The sequence below is a fragment of the Pyrus communis genome, chromosome 1 (genome assembly GCF_963583255.1).
Source record: "Pyrus communis chromosome 1, drPyrComm1.1, whole genome shotgun sequence".
In the NCBI taxonomy this organism is placed as follows: Eukaryota; Viridiplantae; Streptophyta; class Magnoliopsida; order Rosales; family Rosaceae; genus Pyrus; species Pyrus communis.
The window spans coordinates 15487634-15501252 of NC_084803.1; the positions used below are offsets into that span (position 1 = coordinate 15487634).

General features: G+C 37.0%; 3 protein-coding genes and 1 non-coding gene across 6 annotated transcripts; 2 read left to right on the plus strand and 2 right to left on the minus strand.

Moving 5' to 3' along the window:
• Positions 1–3357: 3357 nt before the first annotated feature.
• LOC137716393 (protein FD) lies at positions 3358–7699 on the plus strand. 3 transcript variants are annotated; one of them, XR_011065673.1, is made up of 4 exons: positions 3358–3543; positions 3634–4268; positions 7211–7288; positions 7396–7699. XR_011065673.1 is itself a non-coding variant. In XM_068455842.1 (3 exons), the coding sequence occupies exons 1-3, from the start codon at positions 6068–6070 to the stop codon at positions 7462–7464; spliced, it is 861 nt and encodes a 286-aa protein (XP_068311943.1). In that variant the 5' UTR covers positions 5851–6067; the 3' UTR covers positions 7465–7699. The 3 variants fall into 3 exon arrangements, 1 of the variants encoding a protein (XP_068311943.1); XR_011065672.1 differs by having other exon boundaries at positions 3358–4268; XM_068455842.1 differs by lacking the exons at positions 3358–3543; positions 3634–4268 and adding an exon at positions 5851–6781.
• Positions 7700–10162: 2463 nt separating this feature from the next.
• On the plus strand, positions 10163–10234 carry TRNAE-UUC (transfer RNA glutamic acid (anticodon UUC)). The gene has a single exon. It is a non-coding gene; the product is annotated as a tRNA-Glu (tRNA).
• Positions 10235–10813: 579 nt separating this feature from the next.
• LOC137711190 (uncharacterized) lies at positions 10814–11218 on the minus strand. Its single transcript, XM_068450441.1, has one exon. The coding sequence runs from the start codon at positions 11216–11218 to the stop codon at positions 10814–10816; it is 405 nt and encodes a 134-aa protein (XP_068306542.1).
• A 1032-nt stretch (positions 11219–12250) lies between these two features.
• On the minus strand, positions 12251–13551 carry LOC137712623 (uncharacterized). Its single transcript, XM_068451735.1, has 4 exons — positions 13416–13551; positions 13230–13284; positions 12597–12745; positions 12251–12481 (listed from the first exon to the last, which is right to left on the minus strand). Exons 1-3 carry the CDS (start codon positions 13514–13516, stop codon positions 12617–12619), a joined length of 285 nt encoding a protein of 94 aa, XP_068307836.1. The 5' UTR covers positions 13517–13551; the 3' UTR covers positions 12251–12481; positions 12597–12616.
• Between the last annotated feature and the right edge of the window lie 68 nt (positions 13552–13619).

The window sequence follows — 13619 nt, forward strand, 5'->3', positions numbered from 1 at the left end:
GTGTTGATTTGAGTGGTATTAAATCAAAGGTGGAAATGGTCTGGGCAGAGGGTCTGTTTTCTCAAAATTTTGGACTCGCCCCGCCCCCACCCTGTTTTCTATGTAAAATTTTTGAACATGCCATGTAACCGCCCCGACTCGTGAGCCCAAGACCCGTTTGCCCACTCCTATATTATAGGAAAATAATTGAATTGAACATTCCTTTTCCGGGCCAAGACCCGTTTGCCCACCCTTACAAAAAGATATTATAGGAAAATAATTTTTTGACTATTTTCTTTTCAGAGCACATTCCTTTTTTTCTTTTAACAATTGAATTGAACAAAGCAAACGTCAGAAGTAAGAATAGATATGTAGAAAATAAAAAAGGTTGCGCAGAAAAAACTTCCCCTGTTTGAACTTGAGGTATAGCTGCTTTGACTGAGCAAAATGTTTGTGGTGTTTGAGTGAAAATAGATTAAGCAAAATGTTATAACTAATCTCTTGGAGATGTCCTAAGAGAGATGAGATCTATTGTGTCATTGAAAATATGTTCTCTTACACGTGCAACATTGATTTATGTGTTATGATTTGGTATTTAAGTATAGCAGATTTCAAAGAATGATGAGCTTGTAACTCCAATAGTTACGAGTTATCACTCTTACATCATAATTTAACATTCATCACCTTAAATTACGTGTTTAGTTTTGTAAATACAGCAATTACACGATGAGTTTTGTAATTTAGAGTATATTTTTGGTTATAAGGTGCATTCTCTCGTAAAAAAGGTGACACATTTTCTTAGTATGTAACTATTAAAGCAAGTCCAGCGGTTGAACAAAAGGCAGGATAAGGGCAATTATTTGCCCAAAACCACAAAAAATTGGCTCCAACGTCCCAAAGAAGAGGGACGATTACTAGGCTCCATTACGCGTTGGCTTGCGTAGCCAATTCACTCTAGGGCTTGAGCCTGCTGCCAATGGGCTATGTCATGGCTACCATTAGGTTGCAAATAGAGGGGGGGCCACGTCTAAGCCACCGAGCCGAAAGGCTCATTCTACCTCATCCTTGGCCGTTGGATTTCCAACGGTCTTCTCATCTGGACCATCGAATTTTCAATCGTAATTTTTTTCAAAAATTGTAGGTTGTGTCACATGACAATGGTGCATCTGATTTAAAAATATATATTAAAAATCAACCACAAAGATTAATTCAACGGTGAAGAAATCCCAAAAAGCCAAAAAAAAAAAAAAAAAAAAAAATCCCAACCATCTTCTTCATTTCTTACACCACAACTCAATATTTATTTGGGAGCTTTCATAAAAATGGTTTGTGTTAAAGTTCATTTTAACAAAAAAAACATGCTATAACTTTATTTAATTAAAAAAAATATAAATATTAGTAAAAAAAACCCTCAAAGTTTAATAAAAGTGACAAAAGAACTTAAATTTTAATGTATGACACAATTAAAAAATAAAAAAATAAAAAAAAGATCTAACATGCAAGACCCATGGGTCCATCACAGACATTGTTTATAAAACTAAACACTATTTATGAAACTGAACGGTATTGCACTATTAATTAGTCCAATTTCATAAATAGTGTCTAGTTCTTGGTTATGGTTCATAAATAGTGCTTAGTTATTGGGTCTAGTTTCATAAATAGTGTATAGTAATTGGTACAGTTTCATAGATAGTATTTCTTTCTTGGTCTAATTTCATAAATAGTGCGTAGTTATTGGTTCACTTTCATAAATAATGCCAAGTTCTTGGTCATGTTTCATACATAGTGTCTAGTTATTGGTCCAGTTTCATAAATAATGCCTAGTTCTCAGTCATGTTTTCATAAATAGTGTCTAGTTCTTGGTCCAGCTTCATAAATAGTTTCCATCGATGGGTTTAGTTTTGGAAATAGTGCTAATTCTTGGTTTCATTTCATAAATAGTGTCTACTTATTCGAGCAGTTTCATAAATATTGTCTACTTATTGATCAAATTTTATAAATAATGTCTAATTCTTGGTTTATTTTCATAAGGTTTGAAACTTAGACCCTTTTTGGTCTTGTAAAAACACTCATTGCGCTAAAAACGATAAGTCCAAAAGTGATTATTTAGATCAAAACTTCAGAAGATTATGTTCTCAATAATTATATTGAAAATGATGTTTTCAATTACCAAATTAAAATTCCCTCACATTTTTTACACAGTTACAATAATTAAATGTAGCTCTCCATCCAATTTTTTTACGAAAGAGGATCCGGTCCGGGTCTCTCCCTTTAAAGGCCCAAGATTAAGTGATCCGGGCCGTTAAAATTTGATCCAACGACTACAAACAGGGGGCCATTATAAAAGTAATAATAATTGTAGCTTTTTTATTAAATTTCAACGGTCTGAATCACTTGATCCTGGGCCTTTGATGGAAGAGATCCGGACCGGATCCTCTTCCTTTTTTTAGCTTGGGTGTCATCTTGGAGACATTTTTCCTTGTGCCAGTAACACAAGTGGTACACCACGTGATATTATGTAATGTGGGAAATTTTATTTTTGATGTTATTAATTTTTTAACACAAGAATTTCACCACTTGTATAGAGACACATGGTATACTACCCCCAGAAGAAAAGAAACTATAAATGATAGCTAACAACAGGAGAAAAATGAGTGTGGAAAAGGGTTTCAAAATGCTACCCTTACCATATTTTTGTACGACATTTGTACTACCTGTCTAATAGAGATATAACTCACAGGTGTTGGTAGGCTCTACTTCTATTAGAGAGATCTTACAAATGTGAAATGAAAATATATGGTAAGTATAAATTTACTCTTTGTAAATAGCAATCGTCATTGTCCTTTGTAAACGGATGGACTTGCACAAAAACAATTATTGTTTCAAATAATTAGTAAAGACAATTTCACTGTCTTGCCCTGATTTCTTAAAACAGATGAACTTGCTCTTAGATTGGAGAATTTTTTCTAGATGAAGCTCTTAGGTTGCAAGTAAAAATCATTAATCAAGAATCTTCTCGACTTTTGACCGAAATAAGGGTTCGTTTACTAATCTGTAATCAAATTGAGGAGAAATATAAATAAGATGGAATCAGAATCAAATTCCTTTTGGAAGTTGTTTATTAAAAATGTCTAGAATCGGAGTAGGATTGACATTGATCTATATAAACTGTTTACTAATTCACATGAATCAGAATGAAAACTATTATGATTACTAAAATACCCCTAGTTCAATTAACTTATTTTATATGCCAATTATTTTTAGTAAAACTTTTATTCTTTCATTTTTTTTGGAAGAGTGAACATTTTTTGATTTTTTCAATGGAATTTTCGTGCTTATCCACTAACCCAGGACCCAATGTCCTCATCCAAATTGGCATTATCCAGAACCCACGGCTCATAGCCTCATCCTAGCCGGAGAGATCATCGTTCCTACCGCTTCTTCTTCAGCAACGTGCGAGCGTTGGAGCCTGCGCCTCAGCGTGGGACTCCGCAAACTCGAGCTCCAATTCGGATCTTTCAAGGGTCTCTCACCTGAACCCACTCATCTCCCTCGGCCTCTCTGGTACCACTCTCTTCTCCGTCACTTCCGTTTCCTTTTGTTGCTGAATTTTCTGTCTGCATTTGGATTTTTTGAGAGTGTTGAAAGTTGCAGGATTCGACAAAGAGAGAGAAAGCAAGAGTGTAGAAGTTGTAGGGGTGTTATGGGAAGAAGAGTTTGATTGCTGATGGAGCATTTCTTCCAGAATTCAATTACCAGCTATATCTTGATAATCGGATTTCGGGTAAATCCAGAATTGAATTCCTTATATTGGATGGACCCCATCATTATTTTCATTCCCCAAATACAAGTAAACATATGAATGCATTGGAAGGAATGCAATTCTGTTTCCACTCACTCCATTCCTGTTTTGTAAACACGTCCTAAATTCATGTTTTGTCTAGCAACATAACTGTATATGGTACGAGAACATTACAGTTCAACATATGGCATACGATTTACGCACAGACTTGAGCTACTCCAACGAATGATCATGGATCACTGAATTTTGTGCATTTATTTCGAGAAATTTCTTCTTTCCTGATATGAGCAACTTTGGCACACAAAAATTCCACACATAGGAAAATATAACACCATGACTTGGATCTCGACCTGGACAGACACACAGAGACAAATAGAACTACAATTGCAGAGAGAGAAAATGAGAGGGATGAGGTTTTCCTTCTCCAATAAAAGTGAGCAGCAAATGCAGGAAATTATCCCATGAATAAAACAGGTGTCCAATTCTGGTAAGTGGTTACCTCTTTGTAAATAAATTATTATCACAAGTGAGAAGAAGCAATGTCAAGTGTGAAATGCGTGTGACTCTGTGTGTGTGTGTGTGTGTGAGAGAGAGAGAGAGAGAGAGAGAGAGATGCCGACATACTCCTTGAATGGTGGCACTCAGGCACTGGCTGTAATGCAGATCAAAAATCAAACTTTTGATTTTTGATATATATATATACACACACACAAAGAACCTTTGATTCCATTTTCTTGAAGAAGATGGAGATTACTGCTTGAGCTCACACCATCAAACTTCAACGATCTAAATCGTTTATTTTTTAAGTTGGTATATCATAAATTAATCTTGTAAAATATTAGTTAAATCGGAAATATTTAACGCATCTAATTGAGTTAAAAAAAATTAACAAATACTATGTTTTAAGAAACATTGAAATTTCATTATGACAATTAAAAGACAAATGGATTCAAGAATCTAGGATATCCTAGTTTGTTTGATAATTCATACTAAAGATCTAATTAATTAAGTGAGGTGTAAAATTTTATACACTCTCAGAACTTCTAACCATAAGTGGTCTAAAATATTTGATTTCTCATCTTATTGAGAGATTCTCATGCGTTATTTGTCGTATGTTCTCATTAGTCTGCAACACATGATGCATGCCATAAATTAATTCATTGTGATATCTTCGGTTGTAGATAAATATCTCTCCATCTCACATATGGAAAAATAAAACTCAAACACTTAATTACTCATATAGCATAGATGAAATTCACCCAGTAACAAACTCACAAATTTATAAGATACTAGTTTTAAATAATCTAGTTGAATATTATAATCACAATAATCACAATGGTGTATTTTTGGTTGATCAAGAGAATGTAGACTTTTTATTTTTTATTTTTTATACAAGCGATATATTAAGAGAGAAATAAAATTGAATTGGAGACTCTAATGACCGAGAGAGTAAATGATCTTAATCAGCTATAAAGCTAGACTTGTATATGTGGTGGAACTTATATTAGAAGAGTCTAAGATCATTTCTTGCTATCACATTGTGAATCTTAGCTCATTATCTTCTCTTTTAATGTATATAATATCATTTATCGAAAAGAAAAAAAACCATTTCCCATAAATACTTACCCTTAAAAACATACTTGCCCGAGAAAAAATGCTTACCCTTAAAATCATGTTTTACCAAGATGACATTTTTTATTTAGCGATTTGAGAAGGCTGGAGTTTGTCCCCTGAACACGACGACCACTTTGAACTTGTTAAAAAAAGGAAGTGAGTGAAAAAAAGGCTCATATCGCATACCAAATAAGTCTTTCTATTGGTTATCCAAAAAAAAAAGGTCTTTCTTTTGATCAGGAGAAATCAAGGATGGGATCTTCCTGACCAACTCATCTAAACCGTTCAAATTTAATCCAACAGTTACAATTATTATAATTTTAAAAACATCATTGTTTGAAACCGTTAAATTAAATTTAAATGATTTGCATGAACTGATCAGAAGAATCTTTATACTGAGCTCAGGATAAAATCCTCTTCCCCAATTAAGCATCTCACGCAAGAATTTTGTCCTTCCCAATAACAAGAGCTGCAAAAGAACCATACGACTACCGAACGCTACCATAGAAGTAGAACTATTGAGTCATTTGACATAAAAGTGTACTATCTGGAGGGAAAGGGAGAGAGAGAGAGAACCCATCGCTCACAATTTAAGTCACTCCCCCACTCTTCTCTGAGAAATCTGGAGAGAGATTCAAAACATACATTGACAGTTCCAAACACTTCTCTTCAATGTTGTCATCAACAGGTAGTGACCAAACCAACCACAACACAACCAGTACTTCATCCTGGTCCTCCTCGTCATCCCCATCGCCATTTTCACAACCCTCCTCCTTCCAAACCCCACAAAGAACCATGGAAGAGGTTTGGAAAGACTTCAATCTTGCCTCTCTCACTGATCCCACCACCCAAATCAGATCCTCATCCTCATCCTCCACCTCACCACTCCTCCAAATTAACCTCCCCAATGGGCCCCACCAGGGCCGCCACCACCACCCAAACTTCAGAAATATGACCCTTCAAGACTTCCTTGCCAGACCCTTTGCCCATGACTCACCAGCAGCAGCAGCCGCCTTGGTCTCCGCCGCTGCAAGCCCTCCCTCTCCTCTTCCTCCAGCCGCCCCAACTCTTCTCAGCCTGAACAATCCTGGCTCAGAGTTTCAGCTCTTTTATGCCTCTGACTCCCTCAGGCCTCCGAGCTCCGGCTTCATTGATCATCATCAGGCAAACCATAATAACATTTCTAGCAGTGTTTCTAACTCTTTCAGTGGTTGCCCATTTGAGAGCTTGGCTACTTCCTCCTTCGGCTTGCCTTCTTTTGGGAAGAGATCATTCACTGAATCTGATCACAGCAATTCCGGTGGAGATCGAAGACATAAGCGTATGATCAAGAACCGAGATTCTGCTGCTCGATCTAGGGCTAGAAAGCAGGAATGTATCTCTCCAGTATTGGTTCTTTTAAGGAATAAGAAAAACAGGAACCATATTTTCTAAATCATATAATGCGACAGTTAAAGATAAATTCATTAAAGAATTCATCTAACCATCAACCGTCACTATGTGATCTACAAAACAGATTTTTTAACATTTTTCTTCATATAATCCCATTTATCATTTGATTACCCTTTTGCTTTGGGTTAGCGTAGTCGTTAGGGTGGTAAAGTCTTTATGTGACAAAACAAGTGTTTGGCTTTTGTTTTTGTTTTGTGAAGTCTTTATGATTTTGTTTGTTCTTATTTAGTTTTATGAAAATTCTAATATGCTTGGCGTATGCTAGAACATCCCTTTTTTATGGGTTGTAGGTTTATGTAGTTTTATTATACTTTTGAGTTTGGTGCTTTAGTTTGTCGCCTGATTTTTGGTTGGTATGAACAGGCTTACACAAATGAGTTGGAGCTAAAAGTTGCACATTTAATGGAAGAGAATGCAAGACTCAAAAGACAGCTAGAACAGGTGATGAGAACTTTAAGACCGAGTAAAATTCTACTTTTAGAAAAATTAATTATATGTTTTTCTGCGATTTTGACTTCTGTTTGTTTGGTGGGAAAATGTATATGCAGTTAATTGCAGCAGCGTCTCAACAACCCAAAAGGCACAATCTTCATCGAACGTCAACAGCTCCATTTTGAGAAATCTTAGTGCCTTGCTTTCTGGTTTGAAGGTCGTCCTTTTGAGTTAAGACTTCATAGTAGTAGTTCCAATGTGGGGGGCATCTACGTTTTGCGGTAATATTAAGGTGGCGAGTGCCTTTTCCTTGTGTAGATGTTTTAGGGTTTAGAATATTATAACAATGACTCTCCTGTGTATCTGGGGAAAAATAAGTAATTCCCCAACATGAAGGTTGTTGTCTCTATCGTTTTCTTTGCTTGTGATTGCAATTTTTTCTCTCTTTATGTACATGCAAATTACAGTACAAGTCATCAGAATAAATGAATCTACTTTTAGTGTCTAACTTCAATTCTTAATATCGAATTTAAGAATCATTGACCATAAATATTTTGTCACAGTGATTTAAGAATACGAGACTTTCATATAAAAAACACATAACAGTTTCTGCAAACATATGAAACTCTAGTTTTGTGCGCAAAGAACCAAGTGTCTCTTTTATAGGAAAAAATCCAATTTTTTTTCCGTTCTCATGAAAGGAAAGGGATCCTCTCCTGATTCATTCCTCTTAATCTACCAAGTTTGGGGATCTGAATCGTTAAAATTTGATTAAATGGTTACAAATAGGGGTTTATTTTTAAAGTTATAATAATTTTATCCATTTGATCAAATTTTAACGGTCAAGATCTTCGAATTTGGTGGATTAAGAAGAAGGGATCCAAAGATGATCTTTTTTCCGCGTGGAATTTATAGAAGTGACTACATATGGGCCAATTGCTTTTTAAACCTTCCGATCACTTTATCTTAATCAAGCATACTGAGGAAGTCACTTGTACAAACTCTAGGTTTTGTTTCACTCCCTCTTATGGTGGTGGCAGCCATTGATGTCTTATGCTGTCGGTTTGTATTTTGGCTTCGGCTTGTCTTGGTTATTGAGTTACTTTGCCAAGCTGCCATGATCCAATAGGAATATAGGATGACCCGAAAGGAGCATCGTTGACAATGTGGGGCTAACCATTAATGGCAATTAGCAAGTAGAAGGTTTTATTTAAACCCATATATGAGTGCTAAGTAAATAATAATAATAATATATGTTTTTTCACAATCATTAAAATTATGGGAAGAAAGATTATGATTCAAAGTTGAGTGTGTGAGATAGAACAAAACTAATTTGACTAAATCCGTTACTGTAAATAATAATGTGCATAAGTTATGTCCTTATAAAAGTCAAATTTTGATTTTGAGTTTCTTATGCATTTGAGAAACCCTAGCCCTTCTGACCAAAGAAGAGAAAACCCTACCCATATTTTGATCCAAATCTGAGGTTTGAGTCTTAGCATGGATTTGTTCACAAGGAAGTGTTTATTTAGTAACTCAAAATTGTTAATCATATATGTCCTATATGGTCTAGCTATGTTTGTATTCCTATCAACTGTTTCTTTAGCATTATTAATTCACGTGTTAGAAATTGTATACAAGTGAATAACATAAAACTCTCGATTTCTCAATCAATAACATATCAAGTGAATAACGTATATGTGAATTCTAAGTTATATATATACTTAAGCAAATTTGGATTTTGAGTATCTTATGCATTTGAGAAACCCTAACCCATATTGTGACCCAAATCTGAGATTTGAGTCCTAGCATGGATTTGTTCACAACTAAGTGCTTCTTCAGTAGTCATGTTTTTCGGGGTTCTTTGAATCAAAATATGGTGTTTAGTAGACGATTGTCGACCGTAGATTTTTTCTGTCTCTCAGTTAAAGGTAAAAAGTATAGGTGTGAGTCACACTGTCATGTAGTGTTATCAATTCACATGTTATAATTTATTTACAAGTGAATAACATATGAACGATAGAACCCTCAAATTCTCAATTAATAAATACAACATGGATGCATGATGATTAGGTCAAAAATTTTGTCCAAACAATAGTTAATTAATGTTTGTGGTGTTTGTCACATCCCGGCCCGGGGCGGATCACTTCCCGAGCCCGCTCCACCACCGTAGCACGATATTGTCCGTTTTGGGCCCCGACCACGCCCTCACGGTTTTGTTTTTGGGAACTCACACGAAAACTTCCCGATGGGTCACCCATCCTGGGAATGCTCTCGCGCGCTACTCGCTTAACTTCGGAGTTCCTACGGAACCCGAAGCCAGTGAGCTCCCAAAAGGCCTCGTGCTAGGTAGGGATGGGAATATACATTTAAGGATCACTCCCCTGGGCGATGTGGGATGTCACAATCCACCCCCCTTAGGGGCCCGACGTCCTCGTCGGCACACACGCGGCCAGGGTTAGGCTCTGATACCAAATTGTCACATCCCGGCCCGGGGCGGATCACTTCCCGAGCCCGCTCCACCACCGTAGCACGATATTGTCCGCTTTGGGCCCCGACCACGCCCTCACGGTTTTGTTTTTGGGAACTCACACGAAAACTTCCCGATGGGTCACCCATCCTGGGAATGCTCTCGCGCGCTACTCGCTTAACTTCGGAGTTCCTACGGAACCCGAAGCCAGTGAGCTCCCAAAAGGCCTCGTGCTAGGTAGGGATGGGAATATACATTTAAGGATCACTCCCCTGGGCGATGTGGGATGTCACAGTGTTAATCTACTGAAATGGAAAAAAAAGAAGAGCTATTGTCTATTGGCAGTGCATTTGGCAATGCTTGTTAAACAGTGTTGTTTATATAAATATAGCACGGATACGCTAGCAATCAAATCCGTTGTCGTCCAGCGGTTAGGATATCTGGCTTTCACCCAGGAGACCCGGGTTCGATTCCCGGCAACGGAACTTTTTTGTCATTATATCCTATATTTTTTCTGGGCTTTAATTGGGCCTTTGTCTATTTTCTTTCCAATTCTTTTCTGGGCTCAAATTGGCCCGAAACTTCACATAATATTTGTTCCAGAACTTTTTTCGGCCCTGACTGTTTGATTTCTCTTCTTAAAAATGTGATAATCTAAAAAATAATAGTTGCTCTAAATTATGGAGATGGCGATTCGAAATCGGATGCAAGGAAAGCGAGAACGCTTCTTATGAATGTTGTTTCATTTTTGTTATGTGCCAGCAAGTTGTTGTTGTTTAGTTTTTACAATGGGATATTCTAAATTATTTTATTATACGGTGATGGAAATTTAAACTATCATATCTAGTATTACAAAGATAAGAATTCGAACTTGCGTACCAGGAAACAAGGACATTGGTCTGACCAAGTAGTGCAAAATGTCGATGATTTGCCCTTCGCTCTGTTTCTTTTTTCTTACAAGGATTTGGTGAAGAAATGAACATTTTATGTAGTGAAAGTCTACATGCTTGAAATCCACATGGACTAGATGGTTCAGTGTTTCTGTTTCGACATCCGCACAATCTTTAGAACCCAGAAATATGAAAAGAAGAAAAATAAAACATAATCTCCTCAGTCAGCAACTCCACCACCTGAGACTTCTCAACTCCTCCCACCGGAAACCGGCACAGCGGGCACGTCGTCTGGCATGCATCGAACCACTTGTCCACACATGCCTTGTGAAACTCGTGCAGGCATGGAAGAACTCTCATGTCCTCACCTTCCACCAATCTTGACAAACACACACAACACACCTCATCCTTACTCAAGCTGGATAATGCTTGAGACTCCGCCAAACCCTCTTCCTTTACTTTCGTCCCAACGTCCGATCCGATCACCTCGTGTGAACACGGGGATTCCTTAGCGATCGCCGGGTGCTCTCTTGGACCGAAAAAACTAGAGATCAAGGAGATTGCCCTTTTGAGAACCATTTGGTTTACTGAAGGATTAGCGTTCGGGGAAGGTGTTTAATAGAGTTTGAGGTTGGAGGGAGTGTGAAAGTGATGGTCCTCGGTTGTTTTGCGTGGGTTGCAAGGGTTGTTATATTAAGGAACGATTTCTAAAGTTCCTTCTCAAAGGCAGTTGCGTTGCACCTAAAGGGAGCGTTACTCTTGACCTTTCTTAATTTGATTAATCACAATTAGAGTAATAGTTGGGTTTTTTACTTCAAAATTGTTATCCCTTGTCTACTAGTCTATAATACCTATTATTGTTCGCTGATTCACTGTTTGGCTCGTTACACGTGTAAAAAAAATAAAAAAAATCTTATTACCAAAATTACAATCTGACGTATATGCAAAAGTAACTCCTTAAAAACACAAAAATAAAAAAAGATAAAAAAAGAACGACTCCTTTCATTTAAGGAACCAACTATTTTCTTTGAACGAATAGATTGAAACTTCTCACTTTCTGCAACCCATGAGATGCTTGGGTCAAACTACTTGCCGGTAGAAGGTCAATTGATGTCAAAACTCTGAAACTTGGATGTGAAAATATACTGTGGATGACACACAATTGGGCACCCAACTCATACCAGACTACTTGATCAAGCGGTAACCTTTTCGACAAAAACAAGGTCAAGAGTAAAATTTTTACCAATAAACAGATTAAAGCATGATCTGTTTTTGCACAAACATAGTAGAACGAGGAGAGACTCGAGGAAGCAACAAAGACATTGTAACGACAGTGAGCCTGAAGCAAGAGGTGCAGGTGAGGACCATGAGGTGACATTGAAGATAAACTGCTAACAGTCTAATTGTCCTTCAGAAACCAACACAAATCTTGATCCTATTTATATTGGTCTGGTAAACTCTAGGCAAAATGCGAGACTGCGAAGTTTCAACGAAAAGCAAAAGCCATCCAAAAACAATCTTGGACAACAGAAAAAACTCTCTCCTTTTAACGGACTCAGTGACAGGCAAAAATGCATGCCAGACATCATTGTAAAAGTATACATCCGCAAATGGAAGCGATGCATGAATTTATTCAGCTCAACGTTTATTTGTGACAACTCAGTATAATTTTCATCTCGGAAGAAATCTCAGAGAACCTCTCTAGAAGAATTCCTCTCAGATAATAAAGCACATAATAATTCAAAAGGTACTGAGTAACAAGCCATACATCAATTATCAGGCAATTACTCACAAATTGAATAAAAATCCGCTTTAAGAACACTTGACGATGTGACCTCCCATCTGCCAACGCATGAACAAATCGGTTCAACAAAAGGCTTAAAAGAGATTAGCAAGAGGAGGCACATAAGAGTAAATTTGCAATAAATCCCACAACAGTAACTCTTTGGGACAATACCATAAGTTTCACAATTCGACCTAGTGACTGCCTATTCGATCTGCTTCGTGCTTGTCTGATGATTCTGCAGAATCATCAGTTTTTATTGTCTCATCCGCCTCGAGTGTCTTGCCATCTGTTGGTACTAAGCTAGGTATCCCATCCTTTATCTATCGAGTAATCAATACAGTAAGGAACCATATTAGACGTCAGCTATACAGGCAAAAAACATATGGAGAAGATGGAATTTTACACAGTGTCAATCATCCACGTTCAGTTTAATACAACCTCAGCTATAGAGGCAAAAACATATAGAGAAGATGAAAATTTTGACAATCATTCATGTTCTCGCCCTTCCACACTGAACTCCCGAATCGCTATAACTAACTTTCATCTCTGTTGGATCAGTAGGTCTCACACTCAGTCAAGTTTTATCTCACACTCAGTCAAGTTAAAACCATAAACACTCATCAGTAAAATCTTAGCTCGAACCTATCTTCGCGCACCTCCGAGGCCAACACAAAACCTCAATAATATACAAAGGCCATCACAAATTGTCATACAGACTTTATTCGAGCTGCCCAGAAATTAAAATTCAGAGAAAAATTGAATTAATTGCGGCATATAAATTTAGGATTGGAATTTGAAACTCACAGGAAAGGAGACACCAATTGCATCACTAATTAGGGAATTTGTTTGCTCGCAAAACCTACAAAAAAAAATAAAAATAAAAAATAAAGCCCAAAAACAAATTAATTTAACCAGTGATGCAATTACCAAAGAAAATTAAACAAATAAATAATCAGAGATTAAAAATAATTAAAAGTTAAAGAGCAAAACCTTAGAGGTTGCTTAGAAAGTGGGCAGACGAGTATGTCAGCTAGGGTTTTGCTGAGTCCAGACCCAGCATCCTTAAGAAGCTTTATGCTTCCTCTCACCATTTCGTTTCTCTCTCTAACTTTATGTTTGGGTTCTCTCTCTCTAGAAAAACACTACCCCTTCATGCTACGCACCGTTTTATGAAATTGAAAGTGCACAATTACT

Bases quoted from the DNA above. Each gene is read 5' to 3' on its own strand.
- LOC137716393 (XM_068455842.1), top strand. From the start codon at position 6,068: ATGTTGTCATCAACAGGTAGTGACCAAACCAACCACAACACAACCAGT. The intron at 6,782-7,210 runs GTATTGGTTCTT...TGGTATGAACAG, and splicing joins AGCAGGAATGTATCTCTCCA to GCTTACACAAATGAGTTGGA. The intron at 7,289-7,395 runs GTGATGAGAACT...ATGTATATGCAG, and splicing joins TCAAAAGACAGCTAGAACAG to TTAATTGCAGCAGCGTCTCA.
- LOC137711190 (XM_068450441.1), bottom strand. From the start codon at position 11,218: ATGGTTCTCAAAAGGGCAATCTCCTTGATCTCTAGTTTTTTCGGTCCA.
- LOC137712623 (XM_068451735.1), bottom strand. From the start codon at position 13,516: ATGGTGAGAGGAAGCATAAAGCTTCTTAAGGATGCTGGGTCTGGACTC. The intron at 13,285-13,415 runs GTTTTGCTCTTT...TTTTTTTTGTAG, and splicing joins CTTTCTAAGCAACCTCTAAG to GTTTTGCGAGCAAACAAATT. The intron at 12,746-13,229 runs GTGAGTTTCAAA...ATTACTCGATAG, and splicing joins CAATTGGTGTCTCCTTTCCT to ATAAAGGATGGGATACCTAG.